The sequence below is a fragment of the Odontesthes bonariensis genome, chromosome 16 (assembly GCF_027942865.1).
Source record: "Odontesthes bonariensis isolate fOdoBon6 chromosome 16, fOdoBon6.hap1, whole genome shotgun sequence".
Classification (NCBI taxonomy): Eukaryota; Metazoa; Chordata; class Actinopteri; order Atheriniformes; family Atherinopsidae; genus Odontesthes; species Odontesthes bonariensis.
In genome coordinates this window covers 19,325,461-19,352,821 of record NC_134521.1, presented here as the reverse complement: position 1 = coordinate 19,352,821, position 27,361 = coordinate 19,325,461, and the positions used below count along the sequence as shown (strand labels likewise).

Genomic DNA, 27,361 nt, shown 5'->3' with positions numbered 1-27,361 from the left:
CAATGTGATTGCGCTTCAAATGCCCCGGAGTTCCCCTTTAACTTCACATAGAGTCATTACGTCAACTTCAAATCAAAGGGAGACAGACAAATACTGTTGAAGGTGTGTGCTATGTTAAGTAGGAGGAAAACCCAGTGCTTAATTTGTAAATCATGACATTCCTGTATGGTAGGTCAGAAGAGAGGGAAAAGTTATGGAGTGGATAAAAATCTTTTGGATGGAAAAGCCAAATTCTGCACTTTCAACCATGGGCCTTTCTGAGATGTTATCAAGACAAACATACGTTCTGTCAGTGACACAACAACACTTTTCTTACTTCCTGGTTAGGTTTAGGCAATAACGTTACTTTGATACAGTTTGGTAAATATCTTGTCATAGTTTGAGCTATAATATATTCTTTTTACATCGCAACGTTTTACAGATTGCCATGTTTGCATGTAAAGACATGTAAAGACAACTATTGAACTTTATAATTGTCATGATCTGGTTGGCTGTGTTCTGAGTTGTAGGTTGGGCTGAGCAGGCTTCACTGAACACCAGGGCGGAGTCTGGTTGCGGCCTGCTGCCACAGCTGCTTTCCATCTGCAGTCATCCAGATGCCTTAAGGAGCAGCAGGAGCACCAGTCTTCGCCAGATCGTCAAACCATATTCTGTGGTAATCAGGCCCTGAAACCCTTGCTAGAAATCTTAAAATGTTGTATTTCCTCTAACACCTTCTCCGCTTCCCACAGCAAGATTCCTGCACCCAGTTCCTGGACTCTCCTCTCGGTTCCAGCTTGGATCCTTCACCACACCAGCCTCCATTCCTTCAGCATACTCCCCTGGCTCTCCCTGCCTGCTCACCCTCCTACGATTCCAGATTCTCCTACCCAGCCAGCCGATCTCAGTACTTCCCCTTCTATGGATGGACTCCCCTCTCAGACTGTAAGATAACCTCACTCTTTTGTTTTTGGATTTATCTGGATTGGATGTACCTGAACTCATTCTCTCTCATTCATCATCTCCATACAGTTCCAGCCCAGGTTACTTCCTCTCAGCGTCCTCCCAGCCTCATTAATAAACTTGTGTTGCCCTGGTGAATCTGCTTTTGAGTCTTTCCTTATTTTGGCTTTGGCACCATGACAATAATTTTCTGGTAAGCCTTTGGCTGTAACATCACTTGGTTAGGGTAAGAAATGGATCATAGTTATGGATAAAGAAAAAAAAAACACTCTTTTTACAACACAATGTGTTATTTTATGAACCACGTGGGCTATGTTTTATGGGGAATAAGTTTTTGGTAGGGTCTCTCATGGCACAGTACAGTTGTAAGAGGGGTCAAGCAAATAATTATAAATACAACCCCATTGGAGAAGACCCCAATAAAAAGGTCCCCTGATCTTTATAATCAAAATCAGTGCACCCTCCTGGAGCCGGGTCTGACAGGCAAATCACAGTCCTGGTCCTTGTTGTCATCCTTTGGACATGGTAGCTCAGCCCCAATAAACATCAATCGGCTGCCAATATGTGCCCCACCACCTGTAGTGATAGACATCTGGGTCGGGTGCATTGCCAGTTGGGTGCCTGGGAGGATGGTTTTAAGTAAGGTTGTCTTCACAATTTACACATCACTCTCCAACAAAAATGTCTATTTAAATTATCCAGTGCATTGTGTTCAGCAGCTATTCCAGCATGTTGTTTGCATTTTGCCAATGGTTTTTGAATTCAACAATAGGAAAGAAATCTATCAACCATAAAAATAAAAACCATTTATAAAGACAAAGTGAGTAACATTGCATGTTTGCACATCTTGTGACAATGCACAAGAGGGGTTTTGGGATCTATAACTTCCTAGTACCACAGACTTCTGATCAGGAGTAGCTACTCAATATCTGTCAGGTGGATAATGCTATGAATGATCAGTGTTTTCTATAATGCTCCATAGGGGATCTGCAGATTCCATGATAGTTTCTGTAGGATCTCCTCTACAGATGCCTAATCTTATGGTACATAACATACTATCCTTTTCTGTTTTTCTTTCTTTTTACGACCTGTAAAAATGGTGACTGGTGAATGGTACAGTAGAACAAATGATTGGCAACTTGAACTCACATTTAACCAGTTTATGGACAGTTTTGCAACCTCTCAGTCAAATTTTACGATGACTATATATCACAATAATGACTAGTAACCCTCAAGCTCATGTAGATCAGAATACATGATAACAGGTGAACAACGCAGCTATCAGTGGGATCACACATTGTAAAATAATGTCTGAGAAAAACAAACGTTGATAACAGCTGGACTGTGAATAACCTTTAAAATTCCCAGAGAAATAGGTATTAATTGGGTGTATGCATTATGTGGAATAAACTGAAAAAGTTTGTAAAAAATCAAATAAAATGTATCACTGTCATGCAAAAATACACCTAAATTCCAGTGTCAGTTCTCTTTTAATAGGGATTTAAAACAAACTGATTCAATTTTATTGACATCAATATTTGCTCTGTTGAACTATCTGGGATGGAAAGCATGACAGTAACCCTTAAACTTAGTTTTGCAGGCATCTGTATCCCATCTGTCTGTGCTATTTGTCAAAGAAGCTTACAATGTGAAATCTCATAGTCCATGACTTACTGGTCCACTATCATCAATCACAAGCACATAACTTAACATGTGAGTACAATAAAATCACTCAAACATTAATCATCCCTGTTCTTTTCAACACTTCTTACTCATAAGTTGCACAAGAGTGAACTAAACAACAGAGGGACATCACGTTAGCAATCACTTGTGCTCTATGTATAGTCTTGTCACTGGGAAATTCTGTGTGAGGCTGACTGAAAACATGTCCCTTGAAAATTCATCCACCTGCCAAATGGGGTAAAACTGTTTCTCCTGTAGTCTTGAGAACAGCGTCCATCTTTTACCTCGGGCACATCAGGTTAACAGAAAACATTCACAACACCTGAAAAAAGCTTCATAGCAGCTTCAGGGAAGATTCATTCAAGTTAAGCTCTTCATGCTTTTGCTGTGTGTCTCTTGAGAGAAAAGAAAAATTAAGAGTTAAACTGAAGAAAGTCTTAATGAAGGACATTCACCCAGCTTCTCTGAAACGCCACATTACAATACTTGTGGAATAAATATATATTAAAATGAGAAGGTTGATGAACGTGTTTGTGTACATAAACCTTGATTGCAACAAAATGTACCTATCGAATATGTACATGATCTAAATAAGTTTGCAAATTTATGCCTGAGATACGAATAAGTAACGTCTATTTTTTTTGTAGCATGGAATTACAGTTCATACTTTTCATTTGCATTATCCCAAAATGATAACTGGACCCTACAGTAATAAATTCAGGGTAACATCCATGCAAATAATAATAAAACTAGTTGACAAAAATAACATATATGTTGGTTGGTGGAGGGTAATGACTGCATTGATATCAAATAAGACTTCTGTAGTGTGCTATTAGAAAATAAGCTAAACCTTGCAAAAACACAAGCATGATCTGTTCGATCCCTCTATTCACATGTGCGCTCCTACTTCTGGAAAGTCTGTGAATGTCTGGATTTTGAAACGATGTTCAGGTTTTATAAGATATATCGTCCATTTGACCATTTGCATATCAATGGATAAAAATATGTAGCAACATAGTTGTGAGAAGCAACAACTGTTTTAGCTGTGCCAATCTAAACACAAAGTCTTGGTCGCATGAGGCTCTACTGCTCACCAAAAAAAAAACTCTATGCAAACAATGTGCTTTTGTTTTTACAGTAGTGGAGAAAAGCAATACCTTGCCATGGAATCAAATTATACTAGCTGTTACTTTCAAACCAAAACCTTCCAATTAAAAAAAAATCCAGATTTTAGAAATGAAAAATACAAACTGGAGCGCTTCATGAGAAGTCAGTTTAGTGCCAAGTTGCTAACTAAACCACTCACTAACTTTACACTTTATCGATACAATCAGCACCAACTCTGAGTACTGTTATACTAACGGGAGAGAATTTGGCTAATCTTTTTGCTCTTTGGCTCCACCTACAGTTGTGGGGTGTAACACCACTGCTGTGTCCTTGTAAGCCCAGTACATTTGTTATCATGTTGGAAAGGCCACAGAGACACCCACGGAAATGTCAGTCGATCATAAAGCAAAAAGGTGGGACAGTGTGGGAAACCAAAGTGAACTGTGGTGTTTCAACCCAAGGGTGGTCTCGAACAGTTTGAGGGAATGGACATAACAAAAGTCACTGTATTTTATAAGTCAGAAGCAGATAGTTTGAAGCCAAACAAACTTCTCTAGTGTTGCTTTAAACAGGCATCTGACCATATCCCTTTTGTCTTCAAGTTTGCTTTATATGAGTGAGTCTGAAAATCTGATGTCAGATTGTCAATATGAATATACCTTGAAGCTGCTATGAGACTGTAATGAGGTGATTCAAAATGCCATTTGATGAGTGAATGCTTTTTAGAAACAGTGCAGGAATTGTCTGACCACATTCACTTTTTTTTTTTATACACACACTGTGATCGAGATAAAAATTTGGATGCACTATGCTGTAGGACTTTGCCTGAGAAATTATGGTGTACTCTTTATTATTCTTAACTGTTCATCATGAAGGACCAGTAATTCTGTTTTGCATACAACTGTAAAAATACAGTAAAATTCAACAATCACATTGCATTATTTCCTTTTTTTGTCATTTACTTAAAAAAGCTTAATGGTATTGTACAGATACTGAACAGGATGTGACACGATAATAGTAATAATCTGAATGTACACTTCAATATTGGGCAATAAACAGTGAACTATCAACATTACACATATTTTTTTCTTTTTCCCTTTTCACATACAAAAAGGTTTGGGGACACACAAACTCTGTAGTTCTACCATCATCAAATTAGTGCATCATTAAGACTTCTTCCCTTCTTCTGATTGACGCCTCTCACTCTTGGCGAGCCAACAGAGAACAGACTCTGATGCAAAGCCAGAAGTAAAATAGAAAGAAAACAAAGGGTGAACCAGTGGCAATCTTGGTTTCCCATTCTTCTTATAGGACTATTAGTCTGTTCTTGCTGTTCGATGCTGAGAGAAGCGTGAAGAGGGTCACATTTTGCATCAGAACTTGAGCAGGTAGAATATGGTTACAGTCAGCAGGAGGCATAAGGAGCAACGGGGCAGCATGGCAGCCCCGTTGACATCATGCATTGCACCAGGACCTGCAGAGGAAATGAACTATTAACTATGATTATCCGGATTTCAAATGTGACTATGGCTTATTTCCTCATGCACAGTATGATGGTGCTACAAGTGCCATGGAAACTGTTGAATAGTATAAATCAAATAATGAGTGACTTTCAAATCATGACTTTAATCAATTTACTTATTCAAATTGAAACTTCAAATACATTTGTATTCTTACCGTAAAGGATTATACTGGCATTAGTGATTCCCATTGTGTTCATGGCAACACAAGTGTAGTTCCCATAGTCTTCTTCTGAGACATTGAAAAAGATGAGCAGCGACTGTTTGCCTTGATTCTCGATCTTAACACCATTTATTCCATTGAGGAGCCTGTAAAGGAGAGACAAACAGCTTTTCAGAGGACATGGCTTAAGTGAGGACTTTTTTTTTTTTTTTTTTTAATTAAATCTCTAGCCAGTGTAAAAACATGATACCTGAATGAAAATTAGAAAGTCAATTTACACCTATGGATGGTGAAAAGCAAAACAATTTCATACCACAACCAACATTCTGAATACTTGTCTGTCTCAATGAAAGAACTCAGCATATATCTTTTGCATTTCATCCTTCATTGCTCAACAACCATCACTAAGTTTCACTCGTTGCATTTCCTATTCCTTTGCTACTTTTTACGTAGCCATATTCTCTGTGTATGGATTCTCTTCATTTACTTTTATCGTCATCCTCCTCCTTTTGGTCTGAGGGGCCCCTCTTATCTTTTGGGCAGTGACAGGAACTCATTCTGTTACCGTCAGGGACCATTTAACCGAAAGCTTGTGCAAAATAGCTTGTGTTTATATCAGCTTACCAGCTCTAAGGCTGCTCATAAACATCTTTCTAGTCTCCAGCTATCAGCTTGAAAAAGCTGCACTACTCACGAGTAAACCTGCATGAACCACACCCCGCTGATATAAACCAATTACAGTGTAAAAAAAAAATTCTAAATGCTGCCTTTGGGAACCATGACTTTTTTGCAAATGACCTCACTGGTATTTTTTCATTTATAATTGAATTAAATTTTCCCATTGACAAAAAGAAAAATGCAGAGCATGACTGATTGTCTCATCACGTCAAAGGCAAAATCTTGTTTTAAAGACGGATAGATGTAAAAGTCATCACTTATCGAGTCTTTTTCTTTTCAAATGAATTAAGTTCCAAAGCTTACAGCAAAAAAGGCGTCTTTGTGAATTCCACAGGCTCTGGCTTGTTTGAAGTTGGTATTACAGATGCACAAAGCTCATAGAAGAAACTTGCCTGCGGTCTTCTTTGTACCACTCGAAATCTGCCCTTGGGACAGCTGAGGCTTCGCACTGCAGGACTCCTTTTTGTCCGACCGGAGTACCCGTATTCCTTGTCTTTGAAATGAATGGAGGGTCTATACAACAAAATGAAATACATTTTACAATTGTGAATAAAGCCACATTCATTCCTGTTCTGGAATATTTTGTTCTTTTATTTCTTGTAAATTGGCATAATGTAAAAGAAGCAGCGACCTGAACATAGACTTTGATAGAATTTGATATTTCGGTACAAAATGTAGAATGAACGATTCATGCTGTGTTTCTAGCCGAACATGCTGATTCTATCCATGTCATTTTAAAGGGCTCTTTCAACAGAAGGAACAGTCAGAACTGCAGTCAAAGTAGCTGCAACGGAGCCCTACTCTTTTATGTACTGATCTTTATGTTTCCTTTATAGTTTGGCCATGAATGTGACATTTTGGCACTTACAGTTAACTGTGACTTGAACTGTCCTGATATCAGGGCTTGAGATGTCATTAGAGGCAATGCATTCATAAGATCCCGACTGCTCTTTGGTGATGGCTGTCAGCTCCAGATGTTCCCCCTCCGTCACAAATCTATGGCTGCCTGTGGAGATGAAAGGAAACAGAAATTAAAATACATGTGATAAAATGTAGTTATTAATTGTTTGAACTGGTGTGGGGAATATTTTTCCATAGCTATAACCTGAAACTATAACTATTTAAATGTTTAACTGTGACAACAACCTCAAGGAACCTCAGTAAGATGCTGGCACCGGAGGAAGTCTGGGGATGTAGTTATTGGGTGCTTTTTGATATGGTAAATAGTCCCCTCACTTTCCTCACTTGCATTACTTTCTCATGTCTTAACTCCCCCAAGTGACGAAATGAGAGAAAGTTGTTAGGATACAGCAACATAAACTGTCAAACGAGAAAGTCTTAGTTTCTTTGCATCAGTCCAAAGCAAAATCAAAATGTTTGCTATGTATGGAGAATTGAGGTTTCTGCAATCCTCGCTCTAAGCTCCTCCAGATGGCCTTTCTTTCAGTGACAACAAAGGACCTAAAAGTCCTTTGCAGGGATACTTTTTTTTCTTTCTTTTGTTGGATCCTATGTTTGTAATTCAAAGCTTTCTGTTAAAGATTTGTAGCCTTTAAGTTAATCCACATTTTTTGAAGATCACCTTTTTAACATTATCTGCAAAAAATGTGGACTCGGTTCTTAGAAATGAATTTGAAAAAACTACATGAACATATTTGCACGATTTGAAATTCAATGCATTACTTTCAATTGATAAATCAATTGATATTAAACTGAAAGGGTACATATTATTAAAAAAAAGAATAATGTATTGTTCCCATATTTAGGTATTTTTATCTTCTACCAATTCAAAAACGTACCACCTAGGTTTGAAAATATGTCATTCAGCGAGCCGTTTAGATTTGCAGTGTATTACTACATAATGCTCCCAGGAGTGGAATTATACAGCCTCCCCATCTTTATTTCCATCCAAGCACAACATCAAATCTTGCTATATTCATTTTACCTCAAGCATGGGAAGTTTTCTTGCTTTCTTGTTGATAGTAAATTCTCATCAGTGATTATATAGTTAACTTAAGTTCAGAAAGAAACTGGCTAATAATCCTTTACCAGTACTTTAAAAAAAAAGATGTAATGTCCCATTTTATATCCTGACAGGTGAATTGGATTTCTGATTGGCCATTATTATTAATATACTATCTGTGGTGCAGCATTCCTCGAGTAGAAAAAAAATATCAGTTCAAGTGTACCCATATCAGCAACAGTTCTCAACATTAGCCCCTACAAACTTAAACAAAACACAGAGGAATGGCCCAACAGTGAAGCCCTGAAGCTTTAAGGAGCCCATATGTGTTGGAGGAATTACAACGTGATATTTGACTGATATATAAACACAGTGCCTAAGCAACATGGGCTAGTTTGCTGCAGGCCATCTGACTGACAACAAGATTCTGCTTCAATGAGGGAACAGACCCAACTGTACAGTGCTGTAGACTAAGTAAATCTTTATTTTCCAGAATATGCTAGTCAGATATTTTTCATTTGGTGTGTGGCAATGTGAGCTGGATTTGTTGTGTGTGCTAGTGTTAGCTCTCAGGCTATAGACCGCATGCTCTGTTGTATGGTATCAATGTGGTTCAAGAGTTAATGAGCACTACTGATCCTAAAATAGATTTTATGGAAGAAAGGGATGTAGTTGAGTGGAGTGAGTCACTCCAACATCTAAAACTGGTTGCTGTCAACAGAAGGGTAAATTCATGGTTTTGAAAGGAACTGGTTGATTGTCTTTTTGTCGTATTTTGACCAGGGCATGTCACGGACATCTCATCAATTCACAAAAATTGTGTCAACTCATGATAAAAAGGGCATACCGTGTCTCCTTTGACAAAAATAGCAAATAAAAAAACCCACCAAAGTTGTGACAAATTAGGGTAAAATCTAACTGTTAAAAATAGAACTTTCCAAAATGCTCTGCCAGGAAAAGAATAGTATGGTTACGGCTCATGCACATTTTCTCAACAAGAAATGCTGTTTGTTTCATAAAATGCTCATGTGGTCTATGTAGGAAAAACTCAAAGAGCACTTAAAACTAGAACCACTTTCCATAGATGCTATATCTGAACCTAAAAATACTCAGTGGCATAACACTTCAGAGAGGTAAAAAACTCAATATCCTCTCTCAGGTACATTGGTATTTAGCACGTCAGACCTCCTTGAATACAAGGGCATATTCATACATTCTTAGTAATAGTTTCACTTTTAAGGCCCTTTGCTTGAGAAAGTACAGTGATCTTTTAAAGGTTTAGATTTTTTACACTGAAATGCAAATCATTTATTTATAAAGAGGAATATCATTTTTATCTGATGCAGACTTGAACTGGTTGTATTTCTAATCGAGCGCGTTAATTCCCCTGTATGTATCAATTACCTGATTTACCCTTTGAGCTTATCGTCTTTGTTGAGTGGGTGTTGTGTGTTGTATCATTTGCATCCTCTTTGTATACAATTTTATGCATATTTAGATGAATGACTATTTGATTGAGTACTTACACATAACTATAAATCATTTTCAGTGTCTATTAGGGTTCATTCACAGGGTCACTTTGGATTTTCAATCTTAAACTGCACATGGCCCCACCATGAGCTAGTTACTCTATTGTGGTGATTCATATGTATTCATATTCAATGTAAACAGTACGTATAAACGTGGGGGTGTATTCCAATAAGTGAAACAGAAATTTTGCAAAGTGGAAATTTGTGGAATGGTCTGTTCAGACTATTTTTTTTCTTGCCACTGTGTCTTTGTGCTACATACTCAGGAAAGGATGCTGATTTATTCAAAATTCAAGGCCCGCTGAACCAGAATCCCTACCACAGAATTCTGCAGTGAAATAGTAATACAGTCTGGTTTGAGCTTTGTTGAACCATCATTTGTTTTTCAACAGGTCAATGACAAAGTGCGAGCCTCCAGACCTGGGGCACTTAACCAAGAAGGAAAAGAGTGAAAGGAAAGAGAGGGCCGCATCAGATGACATGAACTCCATATTCACCCAAAACTAAACCCAGCTGAGGTGGTTTGTGATGTGTTGGACAACAAGTGAAAGAAAAGCAGCCAAGAAGAGCTCAACTTATCTCTGAGCTACTTTAAAGCCTGTTGGAACAGCATTCGAGGTGACAACTGCATAAAGCTGGTGTATGCCAAGAGTGTGAAAAGCTGTCATCAAAGTAAAAAGAAGCTACTTTGAAGAGAATGAAATTTACAACATATTTAGTTTTTTTCTTCAACACTTTTTTGTTAAACACATGATCCCATATGCTATTTCAGAGTATCGTTACACAATGAAGAAAATAAATCAGCTGAAAGATGAACATATGCATTAGGTGTATTCAGAAAACTAATTACACAAAGAAAATAAAGTAATTGTATCGAATCAAGCCACCTAAGTACCAGCGATGTTAAAAGCATGTTCTTATGACAGCGAGACCTTAAGCCATTGCTGTGTGGGTGTGAAAATGGATAGGAGCACTAATCCCAATCAGCAGAAATGTCAATCCAGCAATATTTCTACATTAGCATAATATCATTATGTTTTGCAAATCCTCAACTGCAGACGCTGCTGCAGCTGGCTGGGGATTCACTAAAAAGGTTGTGGGCAAGGGATAATCAGCTTGTTGCATATAACCAGGGGATCTGCTAGCAGAGTTAATTGAACATTTTCATCATGAATAACTATATTAGGTGGAAAAACTGCTGCTGAGTTACTAGAAGTGTGACTTCTCAAGTGATTTCCAAGGTTGAAAAGAAGTTTACTGTCAAATTACAGTAACCTAATTCACTCACCAACTTTGGTCTATTGCTTTCTGTATTACATGTACTTGCTTTTTTGTTTCTTTCACTAGACTTTCTGGAATCCTACAATTAAAGACAAATAGAATGTTGAACAGAATATCATTTTATGCGTCTTTGAGGGTGTACATGTTCTCATTGCTTATACTTGCTAGCGACGCTCCAATCGAGTAACAATTTGAAAGGAGAACAAAAATAACATTCATAAAAGAACAGGATCAATACACTGCTGATTCTGGTTGAGAAACCTGCATGCAGAAACATGCATAAAGTGTAAAATAACAACCACACACGGTGGCAGTACAAATATGCCAATGCAAATGTCAATGTAGATTAATCCAGTGAATGAAAGTAAAAAGGTCATAACGATCACATGTTACTTTGAATGCACAAATACACAAAAACAATCAGCATTATTATCGACACCCACATCACCGCTCTGTGGCCAAAATTCCAGCACAGCATCAGTGTCAATACAGCATGACTGCATGGCTAATAAGAGTGCCATTAAAATACTGGGTGGGAGCCGGCATGAATGAGCATCTAAAAGCACTTGGCAGAGAACCTTTGCTTAAGGAGTTCTGATGCGTAGACGCCACTCGGTGAGGCTTTTGTAGAGTGATTGCTCCTGAACAATTACGTGGGTTACAAAAAGAAAAGAGTAAGAAACTCTGTAATACAAAGGCAGAAAGTGTCCTACTGTGAACAGGTGTGAAATAAAATGTGGTCAAAAGTCAATCTTACACTTACTGAAAAGCTACAGCTTCAAAACTTTTAGAACAACTTGAGGGATTATTTGCCTTGGAGATCATTGTATGGAGACCAGGCCTGACAGCAACCATCCCGCTGTCTTCATTACATCCATCCATCCATTTTCTATACCGCTGAATCCGTCGGTCGGGCCGCGGGGGGGCTGGGGCCTATCCCAGCGGTCAATGGGTTTCCTTAGTCATTATTTAAGATTACTTTCACTTTTGGATTTACAATTTCATTTGAGGGTAAAATCTTAACTTTTTTTTTTTAGAGCTTATTATGGCCTATTAATTCTTGTAGATTTTTAATAAAACTTATAAAGAAAAATTACCTTCTGCCGTTTCCTAAGCTCCTTCCTTGACCTCATTTGAAGGAAATATGGTTGAAGAATTTATAGGGACTTAAGAAAAGATGACTGATCTACAATAAGAAGCAAGCCACACCTACATCAGTCTGCCAAAATACAAAAAGTGCTTTAGACAGTTTGTCTAAAGAAGTCCTAAACTGATGCTTTATCAGGAAGGCTGGTAAATCTAAAAAGAAAAAAAGGGAATTATATTGCTGTCACATACTGCCCACTTCCACCCTCTACTCCAACCCTCCTGTCCTCATATTTATGCACACAAATCACAGTTGGTAAAACTGGTTAAATACAATGGAACATTGTTTTGAACGTTGTGCTGTAGGGAAACTGTGGGGGGAAAATCGTCTACTTAATTTAGTTAAGGAGGGTTCAGTGTTTTCTATGGTAAAAGGGATCATTTGGGAAGCAGCAAAGCTCCTTTCCTTATATTCTGAAAGGCTCTTATCGTGGCTGCTGCTTAAGATATTTCTCAGTTCTTTAACTCCGTTATGAACCTTCCAAAGTAAAGAAGACTACTCCACCAGACTACATGCTCCGTGTGTCGAAATGTCCTTGGGCGAGATACTTAACCCTGATGCCTCCATTGCCAAAGTGTGAATGACAGATAAAAGTGCTGCACTTCTAGACTAAGTGATGTATACATTTCTATTTACACTGGTAAATTAAGCTTGTACTCTAAAGCACTTTGAGTGGTGACCAAGCCTAGAGAAGAACTAAATTCATACAATCTATTAACCATTCACTGGTGATCGTATCAAACATTTGCATATGCAACATATTGACAGGCATTATAATAATTTTCTTCTGCCATTCAAGGTCAGGATACATTTGACTGGCTTTAGTTTCCCTGTCAATTAGCCCTTAAAGCTATAATGTGTAATATTTCACGGACATGTCCTTCTACAAATCCCGTAGTTTTAAAATGGCGGAGCAACATGGAGACATTCATTGGAGTGTAACACTCTTATGTACATTCGTATGCTGAATATAAAGAATATAAGAACACTGCACTTTTGTGATGGAGGTAATTAATAACGATTGAGGTAATACTTGTGAATGATAAGACTCAAATTTGTTAATAGACAACGTGAAATATTACACATTATGGCTTTAAGATTTATTTTGTCTAATACTTTGGATTTGGGGCAATTTCTTACACAACCAAACTATCGTTCCAGCAAATCAACACCTTGGCATGCAGATTTGCATAAACTGTAATCCTCAATAAACTAAACAAAAAATTAACAGCAGAGTTACTGTACCTTTGGAAATAGTCATTACTCAAAACTAAAAATGTTATCAAATCGGAAAATTATTCAATCTTGGCTGTGGCCATTTTGAGCAATTCAACACAATTTGACTGCTGTTTGATAAATATACCACGTGCATTTGGGTCATAGAGTGTCACATCCGTGAAACAGTGCCAAAAGAAGCCCAGTGTATTCTCTATATAAGTTGGAAACATAAGTTTAAATTTGGATCTGGCACAAATTTTCATTTCATTGCTTTCTTACAGGTCCAACCCACATTAGATAGTTTTCAACAAGAGGCCTGCCCATGTGGCGGCTACTAAAAGCAAAGACAGAAATAGTAAAATTGCTCTTGCCTCTTATTTCACATTTGCGTAAGAGTCTTTAAGTGGGATGCACACAAAGGAGTGCAAGTAGCTGTCATTCGTCACACAGAAAAATAGGTTAATATACTGGTCTTAAAAATAAACAAAAAAAAGAAAAAGTGTAAAAAAACAAAATCTCCCAAATTGTTTTTACTGAGCAATGTGTTTAGAAAAGTAACCAAAGCAAATACCTAAAAATAAAAGGAAAAGGTGAGAGACAGCCACAGTAATCATTGGGTATGGTACGTATAAAGTCTAATCTTCATGGGCAATGGAGCTTTAAAGTTTCAAACGCTTCTAAGGTTAAGTTCATTATTATTACCATGTAATTATCAGCATCCTCACACACTGGCACAGGAGGGTACATCTAAAGGGTTTTGCAGAAGTAAATGTTTCCCTATCTTTTTTTTACAGGTCATATATACTCGGGCATGTCTCTGAGTGGGGTGCTCCTTCCTCGAAGAGCAGGGATATTTAACAGGAAGTCTCTTGCTCAAAAAAGACACTTGAGAACATTTGGTATGAAGCTGTGAATCTGCAGTGACAGCAGCCAGCAGGTATTTCAAGAGCCTCATGGTTTCTAACCATTGCAGAGCCCTGTGGTCCCTCTCTAAGCTGAATTCTGCTCTCAGCAGACAGTACTTGAAGCGGGTCATGGTCCATTTGGTGGCGAGGCACTCCAACTACCCTATCGAGCAAGGAGTCTCCCTCAGGACTGGCTTCCTGCTGACACGAGCCACTGGCCTTTTCTCTTCTCCCTCACCTTGCTGTCATATTCCACCAATACCTCTTTGCCTGAGGCATCAGTCTGTGCGTTGAAGGACACGCTGAAGTTTAGCTGCATCTGCCAGTCTTAATTTTTTCTAATGACCTTCTCGGACCATCATCGCTCTACTTTCAGTGCTTCCCCTGGGAGTAAAACACTGCTATAATACCGAGGCCAATGAAGCCATATCCTCTGGCACAATTTGGTCAAAGGAGGTGCCTGGACAGAGACAATCCTCTCACAGCCCCTTCCCCCCTGAACTTGGCAGTTGAGAATTTTCCCCAGGTTACAAACTCATATTCAACTTTATTTTCTTTCCCAGGTGGCACATTTCTGACACCAAATGTTGAGATAAAGCACGGGAATAGTAAATCACATTCTCAGATGTGACTAAATCAAGAGCCAAAGCTTTACAGTTGTAGATGTTATGACAACCTTTATTCAGCAATAAAAACTGAAAACTACCAATAAACTCAACTCAAAAATAACATTAATGATTATTTGTATCTTCTCAGCAATAAACCTGGTTTCTGTGTTAGTTAGTAGGCAGCATTGATGTGGGACAGGTGCTTGTGCTGAGACTGTGCATAGCACCTTCTTTATAAGGCTTCCATGTATGGATGCCTCATGAGGATAGTACATTAGCTAAAATCCTTATTTTATCTCCCCACCAATCCCTCCTCTCTGTTATACTTACCCTCTGCATATGTGTTCTGCTCTGCAGTGAGACTAATAGAGTGCACGGGCTACAGAACTGGGCACTACTTTCTCGACCATGTCCCGTGAGCCTCTAACAATTACCTCTTCGCTGCAGAGCTGCTGTGATAGCACTAGTCTCCGGGGGTGGACTGCATTAATGCTGTACCCACAGATTTCTGCTGTTTAATTGTTTTATGCAGTTATTCCAGGTGAATTTTTCTGTAAGCCTACAGTCTTGTGTAAATTAAAGTCTAAATAAAAGTCACAGTGGCTAAAGAAGAGACTTTTACTACTCTCACCAAATATGCAATATTGGGGAATTAAAACACGTACCCATTTCAAATGTGTTTTTGTTTTAGAAAATGTATTTGGTGACTTGTTGACAGTTTGTTCAGATGAAGGAAGGTTTTTTTGTTGTGGGTGTGCGGTGAGAAAGTTTATCATAAAACTGTCAGTCTGTCCAAGTGGGGAACAACTAATCATTTTATTTAGTTCATATCTTCTCAAATGTATTTATTTATTTAGTCATTTATTATTATTATTATTATTATTATTGTCTAATGCACAATCATTGTAAATATTTATAATTATTTTGAGCTACTTCACTAATTTGAATTTCCCCCATTGGGGGATGAATAAAGAATTTTTCTATTCTATTCTTTTATATTCTATTGAAAATGGCATTTATTGTAGCGGTGTGTGCAACAAAAGCCCTGCATGCATTGATGAATATATTTTTAAATACAATCCATCCATCTTAAATCCAATTGTGATTTAACATCAGATATTGATATAGTGGTCAACCTAAATATTTTCATTGCCGTGAAGTTGTCATGTCTGTTAGTTATTTGGTTATGTTATGTTTTTAGGTCCTGTTTAGTTTTTGCCATGTTTCTCTTGCCCTGCCATCACCTTCACTCACGTCACCTGTGTTTTTCCCCACTCACCAATCACTCCCTCAGTATTTAGTTTCCAGGTTTCATCCTTCACTTTGCCAGATCCTCACCCTAACCCATGATAGTCACCGTCGTTCATGCGTCCTTGCCAAAGTTATTCAAGTCAAGTTTGTTCAAAGTCAGGTCTGTCCATGTTCTGTCATCGTCAGGTTTTAGTTTTTGCCAAGTTTTTCATCATTTAGTTTTTGTAATCCGGCTAAGCCGTGCTTTTTGTTGTTCTTTAAAATAAATCAAGTTTGTTTTTTTGGAAATATCTGCATCCGTGTCCTACATTCTTCACAACACCACCAAACGTGACAGAAGTTCACTTTCTCCTTAGCACATTTATGAAGGGCAATTGTGAATCATTTCAATTATGCATGACATTGATCTTTTCTCATTCCACCCAAAAGCCCATCATGCAGAGCCATTGTAAAATACCTCAACAGGAATTGAAATAAATTACAGTTCTAAAAGCTCTTTTACTTATGGCAACTAAAGCTTACACTTTGGACTGGATGACAGCAATAATATATTTGTTTTCAAAAATTTGTTGCCAAATCCTCATTCAACTTGTTGGTTCAATGCTGGATTATTGAAACAACATTTATTTCAAATGGTGATTCATTTCAGATCAGAGCTGTAATCCATCATCATCTTACTGTAGAGTAATTGTTTAACTTGCTAAATGTGGACAATTTGCTGCAACACACTGCTGATGCTTTATGATTAAACTGGAGGTAGTGTGCACCTGTTTACACAGTCTCATCTTGCATGCAACCATGCTCTACATTCCCTTTCTCTAGCTGCTTTCCTTTCTCAGCGGCTGAAAGCCAACATTTTGAGTGAGCATTAGCTTCAGAACTGTAAGTTATGATGTGTTCAAGAAAACAACTTGTGTGTCTATAGCAAGGTCAAAGGTGCCAAATGAGATTATGTACGAGATTCTCTCAACAGTCGTAACTTTTCCTGGGACAGTAACTGGACATTTTTCGTGGCCTTGTTGTTTTCCTGCTCAAATTCTGCTTTTAAATGATGTCATATGGAATTGGCCAATAATTTCTCATTATCAGCAGCCTAAGCTGTTGCAATAACAACACTTAAATATCAAAGAAAATGCGACACTGAACTAAACTCTGGGGAACTGTGACAATAAGCCGACAAACTTACAGAAATACTGTCACAGTGAGACCAAAGTGGGAAACACGACGCCACTTTTTTTAGTTTTCAACCTATATTACCTGATGGAGGTTACACTCGTGCTTTACTAAAGACCTTTTGGATAAAACATTAGAAGCAAGCATTTATCATGTTTAACCTTTTGACAACAGAAAATCAATGTACACAGACAATCTGAGGAACAACGTAAATTAATCAGAATGCATGTAAGGTAGCTCCAGGTCACAAATGACCTAAAAGGTATTTACGGTTTAGTCGAGTGTGTTTTTCTGGTTTTTTTCATAGGGGAGAGTTCAAATGGTGAAAAAGTGTCTGCAGAGCTGTAGATTGGCATAGATCCAGAATGCTCATTTCCATAAGCCATTAAAGGGGGCATTGACCACTGACTCCAAAAAATTGACCTGACGCTATCAAGAAATCAATTCGCCCATGAAACTGTATCAACACTGCTTCCACATCTAAATAAGGTCTAAACACTATTGCCAGGACTTTTTTGTGTGTGAATTCTGTGAGACTAAGTGAGTGTTCAATTCTGTAAAATACACTGTAGTACTAAGTCTTTGTTAGGCTTGTTTGTTTGAACAAAATGGAGCAATAACTATGAGGTGCCACCAGGAACATAAATCAGAATTAACTTCCATATACACATGTGAAATTAAACTCATCCACATACTATACTCAAAACCTTGCACAAACACTAGTGAAAAGCTCTCACATAAACTAGTGAAAACATTTACCTCTTATATAACCTACTCAAAAGCTCTCATACACACTACTGAAAAGCTTTCATATATACTAGTGAAAAGCTTTACCTTTCATATATACTAGTAAAAACCTCTCATATACATATGTCAAACCTCTCGTACACATATGTCAAACCTCTCATATACATATGTCAAACCTCTCATATATATATGTCAAATATTTGTGGATTTCAGTTGAAACGGAAGGCATTTCAGTGAAAAAGGAAGGTGTTTTATTAAACCGGGAGTTGTAGTTTTAAACAGAAGTCATTCTGGTTAGCGTCGTGCATTTTGTGCAATCTCCTGCCGGTATTTTATGAAAGAAAATAAACGACAATTGCTCAGCCACCCGCTGAATACCTCACACAAACAGAGGCATTACTCAACTTTATTTTGGCTTCAACGGAGACCCTGCAGCTGGCCAAGACATGCTGCGCTGGCAGGACGGAAAAAGAGATGCTAAGCGGCTATCCGGCGAGTCCGGAGCTGGAGTTGAAGTGATCGGTTGCTGCCCAAGCCTTGTAGCATTTGACAGGGTCCTGATCGTCTCCGTTGTAGCATTTGACAGGGTCCTGATCGTCTCCGTTGTAGCATTTGACAGGGTCCTGATCGTCTCCGTTGAAGCTAAAATACTGTAGAAGCGCGCTCGATTTTCAGGTGTAAATAGCGCGACCGTGCCTTTCCGAAGCACGTGTCCGCAGGCCGCTGAACACCTCACACAAGCAGTGGCATTACTCAACAATATTTTAGCTTCAACGGAGACGATCAGGACCCTGTCAAATGCTACAACGGAGACGATCAGGACCCTGTCAAACAGGGCCGTAACCAGGATTTTTCAAATACCGAGGTCAAATATTGCGATAAATCTTATTTGACAAAAAAAACATCCTAATATGGTGACTTTTTAAAATACAGTTTGTAAATGTGAATAAACAGAGGTAAATCACAAGCCCATCAAGGAGGTGAATATGTAGGTGAACAAGTTTATTATAACAATGTGATCACAAAAGTAGAGTATTTGAGTGAGTGAGTGAGTGAGTGAGTGAGTGTGAGTGAGACTCAGTTCTTCCCCTTTCTTCCTCTACAGACTCTCTCTCTTCAACTCCCTCATTCTCATCCTCTCCTGTGTCATCTGTTTTAAAATATCATCATCAGCATCACCATTAATATTATTGTTATTATTAATATTACATTATTATTATTATTACTATTGTCACCATCATCACCATGCATGTGCATGACCCACTAAAAGGTCAAATGAATGAGTTGGGCTATTGGTCTAACCGATGTGCAAAATTTTAGACACCATTTGCAATAAAATCCAAATGGTTCATTAGGGAAAATGCAATCATTTTACCTAAGTAACTGGTTGAATCCACCCACTAAATTAACATCGTAGAATGTGCCAAACAGACCACAAGATGTTGGCTGTATTTTAGATGTATATTCTCAATTCAATCCATTCACTCAACACAGAGAAGACATAGTATCATGCTGGGCCTGACAACTAGCTAAATGCTGGTAAAACTTGGCTTCATAATGCACCATGAGCAGCACAACTAACCTCAAGATTGTGTCATATGAGAGAGTACACGGGGTATTTCATTCTGTTATTTTGCCCCGTGTGCATCATCAATTGTTTTAAGTAAAATGAAAAATATAAGTTTCTGACCCAGTTTCTATTAGTCTGCTTTATTTACATGTCGGAAGCCATATAGCACTGAACAAAACTGTAGCTAGTGAGGCTGAATGACCACTAGCCACAGTTGGCACAAAGCTGTCAAGCCCTGATTTAAAAAAAAAGTTAGCTTAACAGCCCAAGCCGTGTCACGATTCCCAATAATTTCATTACAGGTCGCTACTTTTTTTTTGGAAAATCGAATTGAGAGAGAGTTTTGTGTGCAGTGTGTTTGTGCCGACTGGAAAACGAAATCCTAACCAAGGGGCTTTGTGACTGTTGCTTGAAATGCTGAGGACAACGATAGCGGTCCGGGTACTAAAGTATAATCCGTTTTTCTGTCAAAACGAAAAAACGAAAAACGGAAGTAGCTGTCCTTTTTCCTTTTTTCGTTTTAAACCAAAAACGAAAAAACGGCAAAAAAAACGGATTTTGTTGATTTCATAAAAAAACGAAAAACGAAAAAACCAAAATCAAATAACGACCCAAATTTGGTTTTTGGAAATTACTTTTTTCATTTTTCGTTTCTTACGTTCGAACATGACGGCAGGCAGACCGGAAGCGGAAGTAACGCCAAAATGAAATTAGCGTGCTAATTTAATATCAAACATATTTTCCGCTTTTTATACACCCATTGTAGGTAGTAGGCTGCATTTATTTTAGTTAAGTGAAACTACAACAGCTGGTTGTTTGGGAGAACGTGATAGCCTATATAAAATTATAATACGCTTAAAAAAAAGTGATCACAGGCAAATATGACAAAAGATGAGGCTAGCCTTTCATTTCTAGCTGAACATTGCATCTACAAACCTTAAACAAAATAAACCGTCTTTTTTTTTTCTTAAAAGATGTTTTATATTGTTTTCATATAATTTTCTGATGGCAATTATAGAATGCGAGTGCGTGTGTTATATTGAAAGCGAGGCTGTCTATGAATATAGACAACAGTGAGGTTTTTTCTTTAATGTGTTTAATTTTTTCAATAAGCAGACATACAAAAGACAAGACTAGACAGAATAATAAAACGACGACAACAACAACAAGCTGGGAACAACAACAGAAAAATCAAAAACTCAAATGGAAGGATCAGTTTCAGATAGATGTGACAGGTACATTATACAGTATTAAATGAGCTAGAGATACAGCGGGAGCTGAAAAAGAATAGAGACACCCCCCCCCCCCACATGTCTTTATTAATATTTTGTTTACTTTGTTTACTCCACTTTGTCCGCACACCTGCAACATTTTGGCTTCAAAGGAGCAAAATGCAAGGTCACATTACAGGGTCTGACATGTTCACTCTTAACTGTAGGCTATGTCAGGGTGTATTTTACTGTAATCTCCAGCAATCCTGGCATGGGCCCAACAGTGAGGAGGACCACCACATTGTCCAGATTGAACAATCTAGACACCAAACTGCTGAAGACCTTGTATTGAGAGCCCGCTGGGACCTGCACTGAGGCAGACAGGAAGAGGCTTCAGTGGGTAATCAAAGCAGTAGTAGTATTAGCTAAATGAAGGAACAACATGAACTTGAACATGAATAAGAAAAATCAGTGGAACTCTGTTATTTTATGTCAGGGACACTTTGTTTCATCCATTTCTCAACATATTCTTATTCCGAATCATACAAGGCTGTAAGACAAAACATAATAAATCCCTGGAATAAGGGTGAAGCTTGTCCGCTGACATGTATACATACACAACTGCCATTAGCAAAGAGCAAAGCATATTTGTTTATAGTGTAGGCTACAGTGCTTCATTCAATACACTGATTCGGAAGTTAGGGTAGTTCAGCGTATTACATGGTAAGTGAGTGATGGCATCTTATGCTGTAAGAGTGGAGAAGGTGGGAATTGGCCAGGAGTTAGGCTACACTGGAAGTCCGGGCAAAGTAGGACATAGAGTAGAGAGTAGAGTATCATTTATTAATCCAGAGGGAAATTAAGGTGTCCAGTAGCAAACATACATCAATAGAAAATACACAAGGCAATACACACATCATTACACATATATCAACCATATAGCTCTTCCATACATTCAGCAAAAAGGCAGATCTCTCTCACACACACACACACACACACACACACACACAGTATGTGTCTATTGTCCTAGTGAAAAAGCGCAGAGTCCTAGTGCAGAGAAGTTGTTCCTGATTATTGGGGGGGGGGTTATGCAGTCCAATCACCTATGGCAGTCTCTTTCTGTGTGGTGTTGGATAGCTGGATTGCCCTGGGGACAAAGGACCTCCGTAGCCTGTCTGTCCTGCAGGGGATCGCGCAGAACCTGTAGCTGAACAGGCTTCTCTGGCTGGCAAACACAGAGGGTGACTGTGGTTGTCCATTATAGAGAAGAGCCTGCTCAGTGTCCTCTTCTCAGCTGTGGTAGTGAGAGCCTCCAGTTCTGTGCCTACAACAGACCCAGCCTTCCTCACCAACCTGTCAAGGCGTCCAGCATCTCTCTTCCTAATGCTACCCCTCCAGCATGTCACAGCATAGGAGAGCACACTGGCCATGACAGACTGGTAGAACATCAGCAGGAGTCTGTTGCAGACATCTCAGCTTCCTCAGAAAGTAGAGCCTGCTCTGACCCTTCTTGTAGAGTGCGTGAGAGTTTGCAGACCAGTCCAGTTTATTGTCCAGATGTACCCCTAGGTACTTGTATGTGCAGACTGTCTCCACTGTCTCCCCCTCGATAGAGACAGACACCAGGGGCGGGGTGGTTCGCCTGAAGTCAACCACCATTTCCTTTGTTTTGGTGGTGTTCAGCTGCAGCTGGTTGGTCCTGACCTGCACCATCCGGCAAAGTTCTCCACCAGTCCCCTGTACTCCCCCTCCTGCCCATCCTTAATGCATACAACAATGGCGGTGTCATCTGAGAACTTTTGCATGTGGCAGGTCTCTGAGTTGTAGTTGAAGTCAGTGGTGTACAGGGTGAACAACACCGGGGAGAGCACCGTTCCTTGTGGAGTTCCAGTGCTACTGACCACAGTCTCTGACAGAAATTGGTGATCTTACTCACTGTTTCTGATCCTGTGTTAAAATACAAATTTATTGGAGTAATATCTTATTTGAAATGCAAAAGATTGTGAAAAAGGACCTCGATCTCGACCCGGTCTCTCTCCTTCTGGGCCTTCCCAGTGGGCCCATGCCAGGATTGCTGGAGATTACAGTAAAATACACCCTGACATAGCCTACAATTAAGAGTGAACATGTCAGACCCTGTAATGTGACCTTGCATTTTGCTCCTTTGAAGCCAAAATGTTGCAGGTGTGCGGACAAAGTGGAGTAAACAAAGTAAACAAAATATTAATAAAGACATGTGGGGGGGGGGGGTGTCTCTATTCTTTTTCAGCTCCCGCTGTATCTCTAGCTCATTTAATACTGTATAATGTACCTGTCACATCTATCTGAAACTGATCCTTCCATTTGAGTTTTTGATTTTTCTGTTGTTGTTCCCAGCTTGTTGTTGTTGTCGTCGTTTTATTATTCTGTCTAGTCTTGTCTTTTGTATGTCTGCTTATTGAAAAAATTAAACACATTAAAAAAAAAACCTCACTGTTGTCTATATTCATAGACAGCCTCGCTTTCAATATAACACACGCACTCGCATTCTATAATTGCCATCAGAAAATTATATGAAAACAATATAAAACATCTTTTAAGAAAAAAAAAAGACGGTTGTTTATTTTGTTTAAGGTTTGTAGATGCAATGTTCAGCTAGAAATGAAAGGCTAGCCTCATCTTTTGTCATATTTGGCTGTGGTCACTTTTTTTAAGCGTATTATAATTTTATATAGGCTATCACGTTCTCCCAAACAACCAGCTGTTGTAGTTTCACTTAACTAAAATAAATGCAGCCTACTACCTACAATGGGTGTATAAAAAGCGGAAAATATGTTTGATATTAAATTAGCACGCTAATTTTATTTTGGCGTTACTTCCGCTTCCGGTCTGCCTGCCGTCATGTTCGAACGTAAGAAACGAAAAATGAAAAAAGTAATTTCCAAAAACCAAATTTGGGTCGTAATTTGATTTTGTTTTTTTCGTTTTTCGTTTTTTTATGAAATCAACAAAATCCGTTTTTTTGCCGTTTTTTCGTTTTTGGTTTAAAACGAAAAAAGGAAAAAGGACAGCTACTTCCGTTTTTCGTTTTTTCGTTTTGACAGAAAAACGGATTATACTTTAGTACCCGGACCCGAAATGAACTCACCTCCTTCTCTCTTTCTTTTCCCCTGGCCAGTTGGCTTTCCAAAGCTGAGTTTAGTTTGTTTAGTAGATTTCTTCATCTTGCTTCCATAGCTGACTTTCGCGTCGAAGCTGTGTAATATGATAAACATGTTTCCAATGTCGGGTGGCGTTAAAAAAAAAAAAGAAAAAAAAGAAAGTCGGGTGGCGTTTTTCCGCTCAGTTTTAAAATATAACGTGATGATAAAGGGATTATGTGGACTTTATTTTCAGAAAAACAAATGAGAATGCATGCTGATCTTTCCACCAATCAAAGTCATAACTATTTTCATCTTATATTAATTTGACATTTCTCTGAATAAAAAAAATAAATTAATTTAAAAAAAAAACACCGGGGAAAATACCGAGGTCATGACCTGTGTGTCCTCAATGCTGGTTACGGCACTGCTGTCAAAGGCTACAAGGCTTGGGCAGCAACCGATCACTTCAACTCCAGCTCCGGACTCGCCGGATAGCCGCTTAGCATCTCTTTTTCCGTCCTGCCAGCGCAGCATGTCTTGGCCAGCTGCAGGGTCTCCGTTGAAGCCAAAATAAAGTTGAGTAATGCCGCTGTTTGTGTGAGGTATTCAGCGGGTGGCTGAGCAATTGTCGTTTATTTTCTTTCATAAAATACCGGCAGGAGATTGCACAAAATGCACGAAGCTAACCAGAATGACTTCTGTTTAAAACTACAACTCCCGGTTTAATAAAACACCTTCCTTTTTCACTGAAATGCCTTCCGTTTCAACTGAAATGCCTTCCGTTTCAACTGAAATCCACAAATATTTGACATATATATATGAGAGGTTTGACATATGTATATGAGAGGTTTGACATATGAGTATGAGAGGTTTGACATATATATATGAGAGGTTTGACATATGAGTATGAGAGGTTTGACATATGTGTATGAGAGGTTTGACATATGTATATGAGAGGTTTGACATATGTGTATGAGAGGTTTGACATATGTGTATGAGAGGTTTGACATATGTGTACGAGAGGTTTGACATATGTATATGAGAGGTTTTTACTAGTATATATGAAAGGTAAAGCTTTTCACTAGTATATATGAAAGCTTTTCAGTAGTGTGTATGAGAGCTTTTGAGTAGGTTATATAAGAGGTAAATGTTTTCACTAGTTTATGTGAGAGCTTTTCACTAGTGTTTGTGCAAGGTTTTGAGTATAGTATGTGGATGAGTTTAATTTCACATGTGTATATGGAAGTTAATTCTGATTTATGTCCCTGGTGGCACCTCATAAATAACCTTGTTCGTATCTTTGCTGCAAAAAGAGATATTTCCCATGAAAAATGTGTCCTTGAGAATCATCTCGATATATGCAAAATTTGATGATTGACCATGTTGTTTTGAAATTGGGAACAAAGACTTAAATCATAAAATGGGATTCAGAAGGCAACAAGCTGATGTTTCTAAGTATTATACACTGCCATGCCCCCCCCACAACAAAGGAAGAAATCTTTTTCTTCTAGCTTCTAACCACACCGTATCATTCAACAGCTTATAGAAACATCTTACAACTTCATGGTGGGCTCAACGACAGCAAGGTGTCCAGGTACTGTGGCTTTGTTCAGATGTAACTTTACAAACCTAAGCTGTGCTGCCATGTTCTTTTTAGAGAGAAGAGTCTTTCTCCTGCAACCCCGGCATGAACTTAAACTTAACATGCTAACTGAAGCCTGTAGAGCCTGAGATGAAGCTCTTGGGGTTTTTTGCAGTTTCTCTGAGCATTGGACAGTCTGACCTTGGGGTGAACTCTCTGGTACTAGACGTTTGCTCCTGGGAAGATTACAACTTTTATGATTGTTTGGGAATAAACTTTTTAACTGTGGAATGATGGAATCCAAAACATTTGGAAATGGCCTTGTAACCCTTCCCAGACTGATGGTCAGCAACAATTGCATCTTTAAGATCACGATTGATGTCTTTCCTCCTTTGCATTGTGTTAGCATTGAGACAAAACTACTGCTTTTATAGAGGCGCTCACACACTGCTAATGATCAATTAAAAAAGCGCATTTAATTAGCAGCACCTGACTGTTTCTTAACCTCTTCATTCCGACCAAAGTAGTAAAGGTGGACCTGTTGTTGACCTTGATGTTCAAACGCAGCTTCTACATTTTGACTTAGTTTTTCTTCCATAAATTACACAATGTAATATGTAATTTTACCTAATGTTAAGATCTGTTTATTGATTGTTTTATTATGTCCTGAGACATACCACCTTATAATTCATAGATTATGTACTTTTGTCCTGTGTTGGAAAACGGTTTCTCTCAAAATGAACTGTAAGTGAAGACTGACATATCAAGATATTTCATAGTAGTTTTATTATCTCTGTTGAAATAGTCGTGCAGTCTTGTCTTGACAAATAAGTTATATAACTGCAAGTTTAGAAAATGCCTTCCTGGTTAGCATGTTGATTGCCCTGGAAGTAAATACCTATACTGTCTCAATTTTTCCTCTGTCATATCTGGCATCAGAAAATGTAGCAGTAATCAGCATAATGTGAGTAGATCCTAAATAAGCAACACATAAGCCTGTTTAAAAATTATGTCCTTCCCTTTGGCAACTATTGTAACTACTGGATTAAAACATGTAAGAGCGCTCATATACCAGCTTTATAAACTCCCACTGGGCAAACTACTATTCAGTAAAGTTGTCAACATTCAACAAGAACAATGGTCAACACAATATATAACGAAAAAGGTTGTTTTGTTACTTTAAAAGCTGGAAGAGATATTGGCCTTCTGTTCATGCCAACCTGTAAGACGTGAGCCCTATTAACAATGCAGCGGTTGTTTAGCATACAACCTAAATATTAACCACTGTAACTTCACACAGTTGCCATCTGCCTTTATGAAGAGGGACCGGTATAGTTTTGCCTTACTTTGGAAACTAAAACTTTTATGATAAGGGGTTGAGACTGTTATTCAAACAGCTTTCAATGTCAGAAAAGTGAATTCAAACAACATTTATTGTTCACCTAGAAGCTCACAGATATAAAAGAAGCTCAAAATTGTAAAAGAAGCTCGGAGATATAAAAAGAAACTAATTTGTGCAGAATATGTTATGAACTGAGCTTGATGCCGATTTCTTTTTATGGGTAACCAATAAATTGAGACACTTGCAAAAAACATTGTTGAATGAATGAATTGGGATTCAAAAGTGTATATAATCAACAAAGTGATAAGTGCTTTGAGAGAAATTTCAAATATTAGATTTGGTTTTATTGGTAGCATAAAAGCAAACACAAATCAATCAATTTTTGCTTAGTGGGAATTATCAGCTCAGAAACTAAGTGATCCTTTCAGTGGAAAGCCGTTACAAATGTCTGCTGGTGTGATATAGTCCAGCACTTAATAAAAGCAGAAGGTGTTGGTGTGTGAAAGAGATTTGCTACAACATCAAGAGACACTTGAGCTCTTGTCTCAGTGTTTAGACGGGTTAAGATAATGCTGACCTGAACCAGTAATTTGTTTTAGTCTCACAATGAGCTTTTTAT

The 27,361-nt window shown here is 38.3% G+C and overlaps 1 protein-coding gene across 1 annotated transcript in view; it reads right to left on the bottom strand.

The window, feature by feature from the left end:
* Nucleotides 1–2,087: 2,087 nt before the first annotated feature.
* opcml (opioid binding protein/cell adhesion molecule-like) overlaps nucleotides 2,088–27,361 on the bottom strand; it is a 187,988-nt gene continuing 162,714 nt past the window's right edge. The window contains exons 4-7 of the mRNA XM_075486517.1: nucleotides 6,962–7,099; nucleotides 6,486–6,606; nucleotides 5,410–5,561; nucleotides 2,088–5,206 (exon numbers count right to left, since the gene is read on the bottom strand). Of these exons, the coding sequence (XP_075342632.1) occupies nucleotides 5,106–5,206; nucleotides 5,410–5,561; nucleotides 6,486–6,606; nucleotides 6,962–7,099 (512 nt within the window). The 3' untranslated portion in view covers nucleotides 2,088–5,105. The remainder of the gene's footprint in view (nucleotides 5,207–5,409; nucleotides 5,562–6,485; nucleotides 6,607–6,961; nucleotides 7,100–27,361) is intronic.